The sequence below is a fragment of the Xyrauchen texanus genome, chromosome 22 (genome assembly GCF_025860055.1).
Source record: "Xyrauchen texanus isolate HMW12.3.18 chromosome 22, RBS_HiC_50CHRs, whole genome shotgun sequence".
NCBI lineage: Eukaryota > Metazoa > Chordata > Actinopteri > Cypriniformes > Catostomidae > Xyrauchen > Xyrauchen texanus.
Genome location: NC_068297.1, coordinates 24,241,377 through 24,261,578, shown reverse-complemented (window position 1 = coordinate 24,261,578; position 20,202 = coordinate 24,241,377). Strand labels below are relative to the sequence as shown.

Here is a 20,202-nt window from a genome sequence, read left to right as displayed (position 1 = left end):
GGATGTAAACAAGCCTCGAAACAAACTGTGCGATTATATTGTTTAGTGGAAAGAGTTAAATTACACAATTTATTTCAGGTGTTAACCTTTGATACAAGTATATGTATACATGCCATAAAATCAGTGGACATGTAGTAATTATAATTTGGGCAAAGTGTTCTGCCATTTTACAGTGATCATTTTTAATAATAGGATCAAATGGGCAGTTTCAATTCAAATCAAACTTTATTGGCAAGAGAAATTTAAGCGTACATTGTCAATGCATTACTACACACTATACATAAATACTGTATATATAGATATTAAATGCTGAAGTTTAATTTGCTGAAGTTTAAAATCTCAAAACTATTATTTTCTCTGGCTGCCACTCAGTCTTTACAAGTATACCTGGATGCAGCTTGCTGAACACCCAGGTCCTTCTTAGTCTCTATCGAGCACTGGGTCTCTCTCAGGTGGATTTGCTTTTGAAACTGGTTCAGATGAAAGTATAAATGAGCATTTTCAGGCGATGTGAAGATATAAGGCAGCTTGCCCATATCTCTTGCACACATAGTTCACTGCTTGCAGGTGAAGTCTTCTTTCTCTGTACAGTAAATCTGCTCCTGTGTTTGTTATGTCTGGGATATGCGTCGCGCATAATGAATGACATGCACAAATGTACATTGTACAAACGTGCCAGGGTTTGTTCCTAACCTGCCCCCACCCTAATCAGAGCTTGTAAGGCTGAGTAGCCTGCCAGGAACAACTCAGGACATCTTTCTAATATCGCATGAAGTTTCAGGAAATAAAAAAACGGATATTGCATATATTGCATAATTTCTTTTAACACGTTAAACAAAAATGTATTAAATAGCAGAAATTAATTAGTTACATTTCACAGCCCTAGTTAAAATACAAAAGTAAAAAAAATTAAAATAAAATAGAACAAACTGTTTTACTCTATCAACTGCTTCTGTGGATTACTATAAATATTTGTATTCCCCTTGTCCCACAGATTGTAAAAACAAACAAAAAACTTGTTGGCAGTAAAACAACTTTAAAATGGAAGTGAGGCAATTGTTATCAGTTAGCCCTAAGACTTCCATTGTTAGCATGTAGCGGTTTGTGTTAGTTGACATCAAGCCACAGATTCTGTCAATAAAGCTTAAGCTGTATTTAACCCAGAACATTCTTTTAATTGCTTTCTGAAAAAGGAGCACTGGGTGCCACTCTTTAAACATGGATTACTTTGTTAGCTGGATAAGTTCTACCAGAAAGACTCAGGGGCAGATTTACTAAACAGTTTCATCACTTTTATCTTATTCACTAACCACCCGCAATCTATTTTAGCACTGAAATTGTGCTGCATCTTGAGTATTTAAATTAAGTAATTGTCATTCCTTTCTGCACAAACTCACCTCCTTTCTATGTAAATTAGGCTCATTGTATTTAGCACTCAGGATCGGACTACATGATCAGATTTGCTCATGCAAAAAAGCAACGATTTTGTGGGCGAGTTTGCACCGTTACCTTATCTGCATAGGCACATTAGTAAATCGGGTGCTAAACCAGCACAGAGAGTCCATGCAAACATTTTTACATTTAAATGCGCCACATTTACCTGCCGCAATTCATTCTTAGTGAAAATGCCCCTCAGAGAATAAAATAAATTATTAAAGAACAAACTGAAAGACTAGTTTCCTTTGGTGCAAGCCCCATCCTACAGTTCAGCACTCACATTCTCGCTCGAAACGTCAGATCCTGCTGGAAGATTATGGAGGCATGGGAAATGAGCTTACCCCTTCCAGCAGGACGGGACCTAAACTGGTGGTGAAGGGGTGATCAGGTGAAAACAAAGGCGGCATAAAGTAGCAATAAACGACAGCTGTGCAGATCTTATAAAGCATAGGCTGGATTCTGATTGGATGACATGCCTGGAATTGAATTGAGTCTTCCTAATAAAACAATCACTTAGGCTTCCATTTCTAGAATAGCTTGGGATGTTAGAGACAGCCATTTGAAATACAGAAGAAAAGAGTAAGAAGAGAGTGAGATATCTCAACAGCTCTCCTCTGCACCAACCTGAGCGTCTCGGCCATGCGTCTCAGATCTTCATTCTGCTGCTTCAGCCTCTCCAGCTTGGCAAGGATCTTGGAGAGCTCCCTGCTGGATCTTTCTGGATGCTCGCTATCCCTGACGAGGTGGCCCCCGATGTAGAAAAGCAACGTGCCCCAGGCCAACAGCACCAGCATAATCCAGCGCCACGAGCCCGTCCACGGACGCATGGCGCCTAGTGCTGCCCAGCGCGCACACTCCTTTCAAAACATGGGAGTTTGATGCATGCTCTCCTAAGCAGCACACCACCTCAGTGCTCTGCCACCATGGAGGGACGTAACGGGTCACTGGGGCTCAATTATGTGGGCGTGTAGAGGCTTGGAGGTTATATCATGGCAGCAACCTCTCACGGAGAAGGGTGGAGAGGTTTAGACGTGTGAATCTTAGTGTCCGCCTGTCCTGATCCCCGGAGACTTCACTGATTAGACTTCACTTTGGAGATCCAATGGCTCTGATTGGTTCCTCTTCTTCTAGGGCCCCTCCAAGCGTTCTTGCCCCTGTCAAAACACAGCAGTGAATGTGATCAGTGAGATGGCAGGACATGTTTGTTGTAAAAGGGAGAGATAAAGGCATAACTGAGGTCTAAGATTATCTGTCGGCTCCGCCCTTTCCTCAACAAGTTTATGAGACTGGAATGAACTCTACTGCTAAAAATGCAACAGTCATAGAGCTATTACAGTAGATTAGAGTGAGCTCAAAGAGTGAATGTTAGGGTGAGCATTGAGTGTGAGACGTGAAAGTGTGCATAATTCCTAAAAAGTAAAGCAGTAACAAAAAATGCATGGGATGAAAAGAGAGAAAAAGTGAGAGAGAGAGAGAAAAAAGAAAGGTTTTAACTACATAATAAATAGATAATAATATTTTTGTAACATATTCAATAATTTTTTTTTTTTTATAATTTACTGCAACAAAACTAGTTTGGGAATGTGTATCTTTAACTACACATTGTCATACAAACCTCCAGTTAATAAGTGAGTCTCATTCAGTAATTCAGTAACCACTCTATACAGTATATATTATACACTCTATTTCTGCAGTGTATAGTATATACGGAGTACTATACATAGTATGCAATTTTATTTATGTAGGCATGTAAGCAAAAAATACCTGATTGTTAGGCAATACATCTTAACATTTGCTTTACAAAACCAACTACATTTATTACGTTTGTTCGAGCATGATTAAATTGTGCAGTAGTTCAACTAAAATGAACTTAAGAAGCAAAGCGCCATCAACACATGAATCAAGAGTGTCACAAATCACAACAAATATGACGTGGTTACTTCAGCAACTGCGTTTTTCATGTCACATTTGCTTTTTTTGATATATTGGTTAGTTTTAGGTTTATACTCGATAGAGTATTAACCATAAAAACCTCATCTGTTTGGGAAAACATTTGACATAACATTTATCAAACCTGTGATTCGTGGAATGAGCCACGGAATATAATTCTGTGAATGTGCGGCGTAGCACGACATTATCGCAAGACAATTTTTCTTTTTATTTTATTATCGCTTTCAGTATGTACACTTTTTTTACACTGAATATTATCAGATCGTGTATGGTTAGAACGTGGAGTAATGTATGTGTTTCACAATGTTTTTTTTTATTATTATTATTTTTTTTTAAACAGGAGGCATTATTAAATATGCTCCGCAGTGTGCAGTAGGTTAATATTCCCTTCCAACATTCATAGAACTATGTTTATTTTTGCATGCACCCAACAAATACAACAAAAAAAGGAAAGACTTCGCGGCAGTGTTTTGTATCTCATCCCATTCAATTCAGACAGCAAACTCACAACTCTGGTAAAACATTATTTCTATTGCCATGGCGCAGTCGATTCAGCGATGTAGCTGGATTGCAGTGCAGGACACACTCAGATGCACACACATGCTCTGCGACTTTCGCTCAACTTGATAGCGCTTGTGCATTCATTTATTGACTTAAATGAGCAACCACAGTCAAACCGCACTTGTCTCACAATCTCAAGTTAATACACACAGCACACCCACATTCAGCCATGGCATATCTTAAAAGCAAACCATTTACAGAGCAGCAATAATGTGACACTCACTGTGCATGTAAAACGAGGCTGACAGATGAGGAGTATCTGACAGATAAGGGAATGTAGGCAACGCTTATCCTTAATTATGAATAAGGGTGGAATATAGACACCCATTATGGATTTCTGCACAGAGCATATACAATGCATTATAGATTGCAGTAGTGTGTCAGGCCTGGTAATCATAGGCCACAGCGCGGGACTGAATCAATAGAGCAGGGGTGGGCAACTAATTTAACTTGATAAAGGGGCCACATTGGGATTTAAGTAGTGCATAGGGTGCCACATTGTATTCCTTTTGAGAAACAATTTTTTGCACTGACTTGGTTTTTGTATCTTTTAAGCCCAGAAATAGTCATGTACTCAAGTTTCTGAAGTGTATATGTGACTAATGGGACTATTCTGCAATTGCCTAAAGTATTGTATTGCTCTACAAAGGTAGATACTTTTCTATCAGGCATTAAAAACGGAATAAAGGCTGAGCTTATTATAAATAATTTATTTTACTTCCCTGTTAATTTATTATTCAATTTTACACTCTCTACATCAGGGGTCTGTTTTAATAATAAAAGAATATAGAAAATTAGAGAACTTTTGTTTGTCGCATAGCAGGCGAGTTTACTTATTTTATTCTTAAAACATGAAATGCTAAAAGGGTCATGATGAGGGTCTCGTCAATGGTTTGACTTTCCATTCATCACACAACTGAATAAATCAGACTGAATGACTATGATAAATGATTACTGCAAGAGTTAGATTAACATACAGGTGTGAGTGGACTTCAACATTTCTAAATTGCACAAATACAAAATACAGATACATAATAGCACCAAACATCACAAGCAGCCTCAAGAATGGACACAGAGTGGCCGTATAACACTTTTTCTTAAGCAGAATATTACACTAAAGAATGCTTTAAAGGGGAAAGTGAGAGCTAGATAGAGCGCAATTGTGTGCATGGTTGCCAGATTGCACAAAATAAGTATAACATTAGGCAAATATTTCCAATTTGCACAAGTATAAATCTCAAATTGGAGGTGTTGCGTCTCTTATCTGGCAGCCCTGAGCATGTTAAATGCTTGTGTAAGCGCGTTAGGTTCCAATTCAAGTTAACTGAAATATCCAATGAAAAACAAAAACGCTTTAAGGATAAATGGGCCATAAGCTGCCCAGGTCTGCAAAAGAGTGACATTCTACTAGTGTATGAGTACAGCAGACCGCTAGCTACAGTATTTATGCACATCACTACTGCAGTCAACTGGACGAGCATTCTTCAGCTGATTATCTACTGCATTAACACCTATTCTAGTCATTAAATGGGACATATCATGGAAAACCAAAACATTCTTCATGTTTTGAAACAACAGAGTTTGATGTATGATGTCAACATAGCAGAACGCCCCTTTTCCAGTCCACTGAGTCTATTTATGCCAACTAAGCTGAAAAATTTGTAATTCAGAAGTTGCTGAATTGATGTCATAGCCTTGAGCACATAAACATATGACACACCAATTCCTTTTTATTATGCAGCAATTTGGCCAGCCATAATGGTTAACAGTGTGAAATACTCTGGAACACAGAGGTGAGCCAACCATAGTAGAGGTCATTTGGAGACAGAAGTCTTAAATATATAGCCTGTATAATAATTTTTCCTAACCAGGTACAATGACTTTGGGTAAGGGCAACACATAGATAACTAATAATACTGGCATGATATTCGTGCTGTTTAGGCAAAGGGGAACTGGCTCCCCAGCTAAGCCTGGTGTCTCCCTAGTTTTTGTTAACTTACATCTTATGGAGCTTTAGATTCCTTGCCACAGTCACCTTTGGCTTGCTCACTGGGGGCCTAAAGACAAATAATTTCTAAGGCATGATTTTCAATCAGGTTTTTCAGACTGTTCAATGAGGACTTTAAGACATTACAGACATTGCAGCATAATGTTCTGTAAAGCTGCTTTGAAATGATTTGTTTGGAAAAAAAGCACTATTCAAATAAAACTTACTTGACATGACAAACCTACAAACATATATACACACACACACACACACACACACACACACACACACACACACACACACACACACACACACACACACACACACACACACACACACACACACACACACACACACACACACACATATATCTCGATGTAAATCTGAGTTCAGCCACAACATGACAAGTGACAGAACAATATGTCAGTCACTTGGTTTTTATAGAGAGCAACAGTCTGGTTCAAGAAATGGAAGTGCAACGTAGTGCAGCGTAGTTCTAGCGGGAAGACCAGCAGGTGTACATCATCACTTCATTAGCGGGGTAATTCCTAGCCAATCGCATTGGAAGCCATTGCTTTATAAGTCTGCTCACAATCTATCACATTGCTGTTTCAGTGCGCTAAAACACAGGCAACCTCCGCCACCCCACCACCACCAGCTGAGCCCTGTCCCGCACGGGGGTAGGCTCCTCGCCCCTGCCTCCTATCTCCGGCAGGATATGACGGTTCCAGGCACAACTCCCTTGGACCGCAGGACGGGGCCTACGCCAAAGAGAGAGACATTACCTTGTTTTACATTTATCAAATAAATGGCATCTTAAACCTCACTCAAGCCTGCGTGTCTTCCCTATAGAAGTAAGGTTCCCATTCATTTTCTCCAAAACATTTTTTAACAATAAGTAATAAACCTTTAATGACAGACCTACCATGAGCACTGAGGGTGTTTCTCAATGGTATATGCTTCTGTTGAAGCCATCAGTTCATGCTATTTCAACTTAAAAAATATTCACCAATCAGAGAATCACAGCAAACAAACTGTGGCAAAAGTGCTCTGAAAGCAACCGTTCACTTCCATGACACACTTTAAATGACGCAACCGAGTCAGACTATGATTAAGCTATTTTATTATTTATTATTTCCTTACAAAAGTATTTCAACAACTTTGATTTAATACTTTTATTTCATACAATTTTACATGTTTTTAATTTGATTACATCATTCCAGGTGCGTCATGGGATTGTAGTTCATTCCCTCATGAAAGATGCTAAATATACAGACAGTCAGAATTTCAAATAATGGTTTTGCTTCAGATCAAAGTTTGTAATGCTTTGATTCACCTCAGAGCTGGTTGGTTTGGTTCATGGATTAGAACTGTTTTTATGAAGTATTTTATGTATTCGCTATGGAAATAAAAGAATAAGAAAACTAATTCCGAAATTTCATTATTCATAACCGTAGATAATACATCAAATATGTTCTGATTTGCTGTGATTATGTAGCGTTGTGTAGCATTTTCATTCCAGTGTGGACAAAAACTTGTTACGCCTGCTGCGAAAAGTGTAAGGGTCAAAAAGATGGTGGAAAATAGACACGTAAAGCTGCATTGTAACATATAAACCTTGATTTAGAAATGGGCTTCAGGGGGAAAAACTGCAACAAACTTGTAAAGTTATGGCCCATTTAAGTCAAGTCACTTCAATGTCATTCAGCACTTCCACAGGTGTACAAGGGAGGACTACATATAATTTCTCCAGGGATGCAGTGAACAATAAAAGGCGATGCATATATTTACTACACTAAATAATGTGCCTCTTCACCATGACATTATACTTAATTAAACTTGTAATTAACGCAGTACACTCAGGGGTGAATCTAAAACTCCAAGCTTCACACACAAATGTATATCAATGTCAGTGGATGTACGTACACACTCTATTTCCTCATTACAGAAATGTCACCATTGACTGTTATTAGTCTTAGTTTTAAATGGGAAATGGGGAGCAAGTCATTAAAATGCTGCATTAAACTGAACCGGACGATTTGGTGCTGAAAGAGAAATAATCTGTAAACTGCACCATCCCGCATGAGTGCACCCCCTTTACTCTGCTCCTACAGCTCATGAATAATTGAGATCTGCATAGCGACACAGCAGCGTAAAGACATGAATGGCAATAAATGCATAATTAATATCTGCATTTATGAAAGCGTGCTGGGCTAAACAACAGTCTGGTCAGGTTAGTGGAGTTTTTTCTAGGCAGTTTTTGAAGGCTCGCTCAGTTCTAAGAGAAAAGGCAATGTCAACAAAGACTGAGATGGTTAGTTAGGTTGGCCAGAGATGTTTAGAATTCTCTGATGCAGAGTCCAAATCAAGTCTCAAGTCTTTCACAGCCAAGTCTAAGTCAATTCTCAAGTCAATTACCTAAAAGTCTAAGGCCAGAAATATTCTTTACACAAATATGTGAATGCGGACCCTAGTGCTTGGCTAAGGCATTGCCAAATTCTTGTCTTGTGTTACAATGGCAATTACAAACCTCAGTACAATCGACAAAAGTTTGTGTCAGAAAACTGAATGGGTTATTATTCATCTAAGTTGCAATAATATATTGACATTAGAAGCGGAGAGTTCACACTAATGTCCACAACCGCACCTCTTGTGGCAATGCTGGGAATCCAGTCTGTACGTACACTGAGTTAAGAATTGCGGTCTGGCACATTTTAGAATACACAACTTCAAGTCAATTTCTTTGCAATTTAAGCACGACTCGAGTCTCAGACTCAAGTTTCCATCTCTGCCAAGTATCTTACAATATGATGTTAATAAAATCCTTGAGTATTATAATATTTATACAACAGTTGGCTCTGGTGCTCTTATTTCATTGAACAAGTATTGTATTTGCAGTGCCCCTGCTGACAGTTTGTGTGTTGATCTGCAGCATGCAACTGTTGATCCTGCTTTGTAACTATTTTCAAAATATGTCATTATACAGTACAAATAGGAATTATTTGTGCTATGCAAAATATTTCAATTAGTCTATGAGGCACTGTGAATAATATATTGTTTAAAAAGTTGACATCTGTTGATATTTCTTGCAAGTTGCATGTTAAAAATCAGGCTGGTTCTTCCTTTTATCACTGCAAAAAACAAATGAAGGAATGCCTGAATGCAGCTGTGCAGCCATGTGTGCAGTAATGCTACATTGACTTTCACTAGTGGAATTTTCATACTTCACCTTGAAAAGGGTTAATTGCACTAACAAACCTTAAATGCAATACTTTTGTCTTTGAGGCAAAGAAAAGACACTTAGAATGTTAAATAATAATAATATTAAATCAAATCTTATCGATTCCACATTGTAATGACAGACTTTTTTTTTCAGACATACACAATCCGTTGGTGTATTGGAATTTTCCCAACCTCTCTTGGTTCATTCCAACATATATATAGATTTGTTTTATTTATTATGTTGTAACAAAGTTGCATATTAATATTCCTCAGTTAATGCAGATATAAACGATTATCCTTTTTTCCACTTATAGAGTTTAAACTTGTTCTTTCTTGCTCTATCACATCACTCATAAATATCGAAAACAAGAGGCTGTCTTATTTCTATATTTTTTATTAGGTTTGTGAGTGTTCACTTTTAGTTTTTCAGTGTATTTCGTTTTTATTTTTGTTCTTGGTTTAATATTTTAGGGCTGGGAGAGTAAATACATGAATACAGAGTGAATACAAATGTTTAGTAGCATTTTCATGTTTAATAAAAGTGGATTGTAAAAGTTTGAAATATATTGTGCATCAAAAACTAATATGTATTTTGTGATCATTTTCATATTATTTTAGTTAGATTTGGAGTGTATTTTAGATTACTTTCAGTTTTTCCATTTGTTAGATTATGTTTTCCACTTTTATATATATATATATATATATATATATATATATATATATATTTTAAATAAGTTAACATTTGAGTTTGTTAATAATACCAATAACTTTAATTCCAGTAGAGTAGTATTGTGTGTGCCTAATATGTCCATGGACCACTCCCACCGACAGGTATGAGCGCGAAGTGATCGTCTGTGTTCCGCAACTGCTTTCGGGTCCTTGAATAACGTATAACGTGCGAGTAAGGGCAGTCGGTGGACTTTCTGATGCCCTCCAAGATGGGGTGCTCCCCTAGGGAGTTGGTGCCCTACACAGACTGCATAGTCTGCTTATAGGAAGTGGTGGTACTGCCCACTGCCTTAACAGTCATTATCCAGCCTGTTCTTCCACAGACTCTTGTAAGGATCCAGTGTCTTGTGGGAATCTCCGATAACCTGTTAGTTCTCCATTCAGGTAGAAGATGAAGGTTTTAATCATTCAGGAAGATGATTAAATAATTTATTACAACGTAAAAGCATGTAGTGTTCAGGTGTTGCCTGGATGCATATGTCTCGGGTGTGTTTTGTATAGTATCTGGAGCAGTACAGCTCATGGGGCTTGAATGTGAGCAGGTTAAGTAGGTCAGCACACATACAAAAACACAAAAGGTGACAAACTGCTCTGGGTTGCATTTCCCAAAAGTGTTGCAAGCTTAAGTTGATCATAGGGACCACTGGTGCCAATCAAACTACGATCAAATTAGGCTTACGATGCTTTTGGGAAATGCAGTCCAGGCCCCTTTTGTATTCACACTGGACAAGGGTGACACATGAAAGGAAAGATAGGAATCATATAATGATCTTAAAATAACCAGGCCATGCTCTTTCATATGGCAGTATGAACGTTTTCAGTAGTTACTAAGATAGATGACGTTTGTTGAAACCTTTTATTCTTTCTCAAAAACCCTTAAAAACTCAGTAGGCAGTAGAGGCAGACAGCAAAAGTGGGAAGAGAGCGAATTGAGACTTGACCCAGGCTAGATTTAAACCCATGTCCCTGTGAGACAACAACTCTTGACACAAGCAAAATAAATACCTTCTGCATGACAAAATTGGTTTTCTATCATGAACTATCTACAGACAAAATTGTACATTCATCCATATGATCACAAATTAAGTCTATAAGCAAAGGTTTTTCATGCAAATCCCTCAATTTGCACACATTTCTCCAACAGCTGCTGCTCCTCCCTGTGTTCATCGATTCAACGGCATGACTAACCTCCAATGCTTCACTACTTCAGTTCTCTCAACCTGTGACTGGTTGTTTCTGAACCTCAATTGCTTGTAAAATACCAACCCAATCCATCACCTTTAGCTTTTTCACATGTTTCCTGTGGAAATCTCTACAGTGGGAACTGAATAAATTTGACCAGGTCAATGTTCATGTTCATCCCATTCTGAACTCTCACCCTCTCAATTCTGAAAGCTGCATCTATCTTTTACATAGTAAATTGCTAATAAATTACATGAAAATGTGGGCTTACATTTATGTAAATTTTAATTTGCGTCTTAATAAATAGAAGTAGGAGTCTGATAAATGTTAACTCTAACCGTACATGTGCACGGCCGCACACTTTTGATTTTGTTCCAATATAGAAGGAAATATATATAAATAATATATATATTATAATTTTTTACTAAATTGTGTAGAAAAAAGCCAGATATTTCTTGAATTGGAACTGACTGCATTTCAACTGCATTTCAGTATGGAACTGTAAGAAATTAAGCGTTTGCACTTCCTTTTACAGTATGTGTACCATAATTTCCGGACTATTGAGCGCACCTGAATATAAGCCGCACCCACTGAATTTTTAAAAAATTATTATTTTGAACATAAATAAGCCGCACCTGTCTATAAGCCGCAGGTGCCTACCGGTACATTGAAACAAATGAACTTTACACAGGCTTTAACGAAACACGCCTTGTAACAAAAATAAATAGGCTTTTACGAAACACAGTGTGGCAGCGGGGGCGTGGTCAAGCGCCCGTCCGGGAGAGAAAAGCGGTAAGGGCGCTTACATCATGTGCTGAAAACTGTCACACTGGTGCCAGTGTGACAGTTTTCCAATAAGGACACGTGAAGCAGGGCACTTGACGTTCCAGGTAAGGCTTTTAATGGCCACAGCAATGTTTACAATCAATTTTATAAAGTTTCTCAATTCTTGGTCTTCTATGCGCCAACACTAGACTGACATGTGTCTGTCTGTCACTCACTCACTCTCTCTGCTGCATTTTTATGCCACTCTCCCCACGCTTACTGAAATTAGACACAGGTGTTAGACATTAGCTCAGGTGTAAGCGCCCTTACCGCTTTTCTCTCCCAGACGGGCGCTTGACCACGCCCCCGCTGCCACACACGGCTTGTAACAAAAAATAAAAAATTAGCAGTAAACAGTAGTCTAGCAAGAAAGTCATTGTCACTATCTTCCTCCTCTTGTGCACATGAAACCACTGAAGTCATCTCCTTCGGTGTCAGAGTTTAATAGCCTCAGCTTTAGTTGTCTTTTTGCACTGAGTCAATTCATCACGCTGCTGTTTCCAACGTCTCCCGTGCAGCAGCTCTATTTCCTTTTCCAACAGCCAGATCAATCGCCTTCAACGTGAAAGCTGCATCATATGCATTTCTCTGTGTCTTGAGGGTGACAAAATGACTACCGTAATCAGAATGATGGGAAATTTGAGCGCGCTTGATTTAATCTAAACAGTAAACAAAAAAGTTGTTTGACCTTAACCCGTTCGGCAATTTCATTGGTCTAATGAAAGCTTCATGCCGCCAAAAAACTGAGCACGTCACAGAATGTTTTGTTTTTTTTGTTTTGTCGTTGTTTAAGCCGCGAGGTTCAAAGCGTGGGAAAAAAGTTGCGGCTTATAGTCCGGAAATTACGGTAGTTTAATTATACTTACAGTGTACTTACTCAAGAAAGAACGGAGTAATATTAGGTAATTACATATACTTAATATGGGTTAAGGTTAGGTTTAGGGTTAGTACCAAGTAATTACTGTAGTTATTGTAATTATATAGTACGTAAATGTAGAACAGAACTGTAAATTAAAGTGCTACCAATGAAGCTGTGAGAAAACTTGTGCACATGTAAAGTACCGATTAATTTCAAGAGATAAGGACTGTATTTTAGAAGAGAAAAGTTCATAGCAGCTCCAAGGGGAAAATAAACACTTTCCAAATATGTGGAAGCTGAAAGAGGCCATAAAGTAGTATTTTTGTTTTCTTGAGATAAAACAAAAAGTTAACTGTACCAAGACAAAAATGTTACCAGTACATTAGTTTGTAGCCTCTAGATAAATTTAACCTATATAATAATAATTATTATTATTGTTTTAATTTACTAAATTCAATTTCAAATCTTTTTGTCTTTTATTTAGTTCCATATATAGGGATTTGATGAAAACTAATTAGGATACATGATAAAGGGGCAACCTATGAATGTTTAGCTTGTCAAAAATGCTCACAGGAATGTGAAAAGTACAGTTTAAAGTTAAAGTCTAAAGTTTTTAGTACCAAGTCGATATTAAAATTAAAACGATGTAATGATACTAATCTGCAGTACTGGTAGTACCAGATGCTGTCTCAATTGACTGATAGATGGCTGCTTTCCATGTATGCGTGCACTCTAAGAAATCCACTTGAATTCTTCTTAACATTCATTCCATGAAAGAAAGGAGGTCATATGGGTTTGGAACAACAATATGGTGTTTAAATAATGAGAATTTTCATTTTTGGGTGAACTAGACCAATCCCTTTAAAAAATAATCTGTTAACAGTTCGTTTGAGGTTTAGAGATGCATTGTGACAAGTGTTAGCTTGTGGCTTATAGTGTGAGAGTCATGCAAGAAACTTGTAAGTCTGCAACACGACTGCAACAAGGTGAGCTACTATGTGACTAAGTGCAATAGTCTAGGTTTAAGTGTGTGTGAGTGTGAGAGAGAGTGCGTTCTGTTATAGTGTGACGTGTATGTAAAAGGTGAGACTGGAGGCTATCACAGATCATCTGGGAGAAGTTCACACCTGCTCGGAAAGAACAGACTTTCTCTAAAGGGCCTGTGTGTGTGTGTATTTGTGTGTATAAAAACAATTATGCAAAAGAGTTAGCTTGTTCGAACACAGGGTGGGATGGCAATCAGAAGAGAAAAGCTTTAGTTTGTCTCTTTCCTCAGTTTTATATTCACTAAGTGTCACATTAGGCTGGCAACACCTGTTAAGGCAATCTGGTGTCTCTAGGTGAGCATGTGTATAAGCGTGTGTGTATTTGTAGAACAAAGCAGATTATTACTGCTATTGAGATACACAAAACAATATACAGTCTTGTGATTTATTATATGTCTATGTTTTTTTTATGAGAACATTTTCAATACAATAAAGACACTACAACCCACTACAATACAAAAAGCATAAATAATAAAAGCTGCATGAATAAAGGTCATAAAGCATATGAGCAAAGTTCATTTCATATAGTCTTGGCAACAGATGCTTTCGAAATAATACATGAAACCCCCAAATGGAAACTGATATTAAGCCATTCCAAACCACCAAAGTTTAATTTGCCGTCCAACTCAGCCTTAAGTTATCAAAAGCTGCTTTAGACTGATGACAGTAAATACAACTTTAATTTCTTAAATGTTTGGAGAAAATCGAAATGGTAATTGCCCATACAATACTCACTGCCACAATACTAGGGTGCAGTGGGTGGTTGCCAGGCATTACTAGGGTTCCTAATTGATTTTAAGTTTTTAACATTTTATTATGACGTTTTTTGGGTGTTCTGGGTGGTTGCTAGGGTGTCCTAAGACGTTTGGGTGTTTGCTGGCCAAAGTGAAAAGATCTGACTCCCCAAGCCTCTATGATATTCTGATCCCTAGATATTAGGTTCCCTCCTTCAATACAAGTCTATTTTTCCACCCATGTTATCGACCACAAGTAAAAAAAATTACGTTAAATCGCTTGGAATAGTAATAGCACATTTCTCTTCAACAAGCAGCACAATAATTCAAGTCTGTAGCACATATGGTGTGAAAGGGGTAAAGGCAAAGTTCAATACTTAGGCTTAAATCTCAGTGACATTAACCTTTGCACTTTGAAATTCCACAGGCGAAGCAGATGTGGGTGAATGTTAAGCGAGTTTGAAACCCACAAAAACTGTTTGCGAAGCAGCCTCTTTTTTTATGCTGCTCTTTATCCTCAAGAAAAGTGAAGTTATAAAGAAACTCACCACTACAGTGATTTCCTCATTAATTGAGAAAATTAACCCTCTGGGGTCTGAGGGTGTTTTGGGCCCTGGAGAAGTTTTGACATGCCTTGACATTTGTGCTTTTTTCAGTTGCTTAAAAACATAATAATGGCTAAAGTCTGATAACACTATTCAGCACAAACTGGGCTACAATAATATGTGAGCAACATGTGTGCACATGTTTGTATTTTTGAGAAAATAACATTAATGCATGGTTTTTGAAAAAACTAAAATGTTAAGTCACTGAAATAAGGCCATATAACACATAATAAATATTTGTCCACAAGCCTTTTGAGAACTGGATCTTGTAGCCTAGAGTTTTTGCTACAAAATGATGTGAAAACCATCCTGATCACTCATTCATAAAAAACAATATAGTAATTTAACTTTTGTAAGACAATTTTATTGTTAGAAAGGTAATATGCGAGGAGGCGTGAATGATCATGAATATTGATTGTAATTCACACCTGAGAGACAAAAGACCCTCCTCTGGGCCTATCAATGTGGAATGTGACAGAAAGAGAATGAATGTGAGGAGACTTAATGATCAAAATCAAGTTTTAAGTTAAAAGAAGTAATCTGACTATATATTTTCTTTACATTATTTTAGACCTACACTACCATTATAAGAAGTCTCTTCTGCTCACCAAGACTGGATTTATTTGATACAAAATACAGAAACAACATTGATATTGTGAACTCTTTTTACAATTTAAAAGAACAGTTTTCTATTTAAATATATTGTAAAATGCAATTTTGATCAAAGCTGAATTTTCAGAATCATTACTGCAGTCTCCAGTGTCACATGATCCTTCAGAAATCATTATAATATGTAGATTTTCTAATATGGGCATATTTACATCACATTTGACACATTTACACCCGAACACATATTTGCAAGCACAAGCTTTGTTGATGATAACGAAATTGTATCCTCGGCTGGATCAAGTCTCTCTTCAAAATACAAACGTTCATCTGAGTCCCGCTCTTCTTCTGAGGAAAATGTTAACTCTTCCATAATATCCTGGAGCTTTCTCATCTGTGTATCGTTGCAAACGCACAGAAAAATGAATGAAATGTGTTTACAACCTCACTGTTGGGGGCGTTTACCATTTGCTTTGATTGTATCAGCACATTAGCGTATGAATGGCGTGCTCTGCTGGTGGGTGTGATTACATTACAGATAATGAGATGGACCGGTAAAAAAATGTACAACGCTTTGTTTCAAACAGATTGCATTGCAGGATAATATTTGTTTTATTATATTCATGATATTCATGACATATGTGTCACGTGATAAGTATTCGCGGAGTTTCAGTTCATTTTTGTGACGTGTTTCTGAAATATGCTCGTGAACACAGAGACTGCTGAAAGCTCACCCTTTTTATTTTCTTTATTTTACAAAAACACAAGGTTTTTTTGTTATTGTGAGTGTACACAAAGAAAAGTAGACCCTTTATAGTCTCTAATGATGTCTTACACTTATCTGTATACCCAAAAATGACAGAGTATTTTATGTTGTTTCTGCTGTAATGACGAAAATATCCAGCAGGATGCGCTGGCCCCTCCGTCGACCCCAGAGGGTTAAGAATAGTTATATATTAAGAACTGCCCAAGCATCTTCCTATTGGCAGAACCGCAACTTTGCACACCAAAATTCACTAAACTAGAACCCCACTTGATATTCGCATAGTGAAATTTATTTTCCCCTGGAAGTCCATCAAGCGAAATTCCCCATCATGCAGATTCCTATTGAGATGACTATATTTCATCTTTGTAATTTCCCCTCGCAACAGTAACTGTGACCAAGCCTTTAGGGGTTAAAAAAAAACACCAAGCACTATTTATACAACAATTTGTTCAGTATAAAAGCACTGAGATGCTTTCAAATGCAAACATAAAGTTTGTGTTCATAGCTAAACAAATAGTGGTGGGGATTTTGAACGAGAATGATTCGTTCACTTTAAAGATTTGTTCCAAAAAACTGATTTATTAATAAAGAAATACCACAATTGCATTGTGAGAGCAGCTCAGAAATTTGAGTTGTTCTTGATGCTTTAGCTTCTTTTGGAACTGTTTTTGCTGGCGGAGAATAAATGTACGAACTGGCCATTCATTTTTCTAATCATAAATAAGTCTATATTATATACTTGTTTGTTGAATTGTTGTAGATAACCAATAACAATTGTAATCACATGCATGTAATAAAACAATTATGAGTGGAAAACCAAGCCAGATACTGACGCCGATATCAGTGAGTTTGTTTCATATTTTAATAGATTGTACCTCTTGTTTAATGATATAATGCAACAAGCATTGCTGCAGGTTATATAAAACACTCTCTTGTGCAGAATGTACATTTTTAGAGGCAAGAGAACAGATTCCTTGTCAAATTATAATGATATCTTAGTTTTACCAGCAGTATCATCTGTAACCAGCATTTCAAAAGCTACTATGGCCAGACGTGAAGTCCACCAATAATGTTAGAACGAGAACACTCACTAGTGACTTCATAGTGCAGAGACTAGCGACACCAAGTGACTATGCTGTTGGCAGTGTGAACAGGGCTTTAATGTCAGCATGGCTATGATTTCCTGTGGCCGAATCAAATCAATGCTGATATTCAGAACAACAGCACTCTTGCTCATGTGATAATGCTGAATTATAAGGAATTATTATAGTGATGCTTGCCTTTACAAGCACCACAGATGACCATAAAACTTCTGACAAGAAGCTGTGTATTACTACACAGACTTTCTTTTTAAGTGTAAAATGTAGATCTGTAGGAGTCAATTGATCTACATCAAGAGAGCAGCCAGAAAGAGCAATGCTGAATCATCTCAGCACTTTAGAGTGCTGAGTCAAGAGCTCTAATAGACTTGATGACTCTTAGTGGGCTGTAAGTGCAATTGTGGACAAGCGTCTAAGGTTGGGGATAAATTTGATTTAGCTTCTGATGAGAGTGAAGAGGTTGAGTGTACATGTGGGTGTGTGTTTTATGGTTTAGGTATAGAAGCTATCAAGAGTGAGCGAAGATAAATCTATATGCATCCATGATAGCAGGAGATCAACAGATGGATGTTTAGTGAGAACATATAATTGAGCCCATGAGGTAAGTACAGAGCCATATTTTGTGTAAATGGGAAATGCACTAGATGTCGAGCAGCACAGCAGTGGTGCCTGGAAGGGCAGCAGATGTATTTGATGTCAGGTTAGCTGATTGAGGCTGTAGGATAGAACAGGTATTGACTCAGCCCCAATCTGCTCTTTTTATGAGCCAATACACCAGACAACCTTTGCTCCACCATGCATGCTAGAAATGTGTGTGTGAGAATATGACCGAAAGAGAATGTGAGTGGCCAAAGGAAAAATTAGCTTGTGTCATTCTTCCCTTGAACTATTAGTGAAGAAAAAGCAATAGGCTACTTACTGATGGTGTATACAAAGAAACATCACCATTTACTTCATTGAACAGAGGGATTGAGGACTACAAAGCAAAAAAAAATGTAACGGAGAAAATCCAAGATACTTTCCTACTTTTTCCTCTATTTCCATGAAGACACTAGACTTCCTTATATTTCCTCCCACATCACATTAGGTTCTATAGGTCATGGCGTGGGTTCATACAAGCCATGAAATGTGTCTGGGGTAGGGCTGGGCGATATGGCAAAAAATATTATCACAATATTCTTTTTCATATCATTCGATATATTTCAATATATTTACCATGATATTCAATCACATTTGCAAATTTTTTAATTTCCAAAAAAAGAACAGAAAACAAAATCCTAAAAAGTCTAAATAGTCTTTACAAAACTGAATTCGGGGCCAAAACACAGCCAATGCAGTGGTGTCTGAGGGATCTTCTTTGAAAATATTACAATATTTTATAGAGTTGAATCAATTAAGTGCAGTTGGATATGAATGTTATAAGATGATCTGTTCATTTAATGACAGTATATATATATATATATATATATATATATATATATATATATATTTTTTTTACATTAAATTAATTTTCATATTTCTTTACATACAGATATCCAAGTATGGGGGCATAGAATCCCTTGTGACTGAGGAATGATACTGTATGGGGGTTCAGGGTTTTTTCTATTTTAAAGACTAGGCTACAAACTAGTAATTGTTTTGTCTTTCATCCTTGTCAGAGATGATGACATCTGAATAATTTGACAAAATTAGAACTGAAATCTATTAAAGGCTTGGAACATGCTGATTAATAAAACTAAATTTAGAAAGAAAAAACTTTATGGTCTAAAGGCGCTCTGGAAACACGCACCTCATGTTTACTCACAGTGCTAGAGAAAAATATTCAAGAATACAGCGCAGAAAGATCAGATATGATGTAACCGACACTGTGGTTTTGTCGCACTGCTCACTAGAAACGATGAGAGGGAGTAACAGTCGTCATGATGTCTTGCAGTCAAGATGGAATCAATCTGAGTTCCAGAACGCGGTGACCTGCGTAGCGGGGCAATAGCAACTTCATACAGTCTGAGGCTGCGTTTGCACTGAAGTGGATGAAATCCACACAAAGCCACTCCCAATGCTTTATTATTTTGAATATTCAAAATAAATTTGCGTTGACTTGCTAGCAATTCACAATCAACATTGTGAATATTTCAATGTTTTAACCGAATCTCTGATTTAATGGTTAAGGCTCGATCAAAAGGATGTTTGCAAAGCAATATTCCATGGGCGAAATACAGATATTTAAATGGGAATCCGTGCGATCAGGAAATTCGCCTAATGAAGAAATTTCCCAAAACAAATTTCATATGGGGTTCATACATGTTTGGTGAACTTTAACAGGCTGATTTGCAATCTGAACAATAGTAAGTTGTTTGGTTTGGCTGTGACCTCAGCGCTTCGTACATAGCTACACTGAATATTTACAATGGACAAGGATGCCTTTTCCACCAGCAGACTTTATTAATGCAAAGGGAAATGTGCGTCTTTGTACTTCTAGGTGAAATCAAGCTACAAAATGGCATAGTTTTGTTAAAAAAAAAGATATCATTAAAAAAAACTAAAACAAAAAAACTTTCAAGCCATTTAAGAGAAAATACAAAAATATCAAGAT

The 20,202-nt window shown here is 37.3% G+C and overlaps 1 protein-coding gene across 2 annotated transcripts in view; it reads right to left on the bottom strand.

Annotated features, from left to right (window-relative positions):
* Nucleotides 1–20,202, bottom strand: part of LOC127662542 (alpha-(1,6)-fucosyltransferase-like) — a 181,728-nt gene that overhangs the window by 99,496 nt on the left and 62,030 nt on the right. For both annotated transcript variants that reach the window (XM_052153765.1, XM_052153764.1), the window contains one exon: nucleotides 2,062–2,591. In XM_052153765.1, coding sequence (XP_052009725.1) covers nucleotides 2,062–2,264 — 203 coding nt within the window. In that variant the 5' untranslated portion in view covers nucleotides 2,265–2,591. The remainder of the gene's footprint in view (nucleotides 1–2,061; nucleotides 2,592–20,202) is intronic.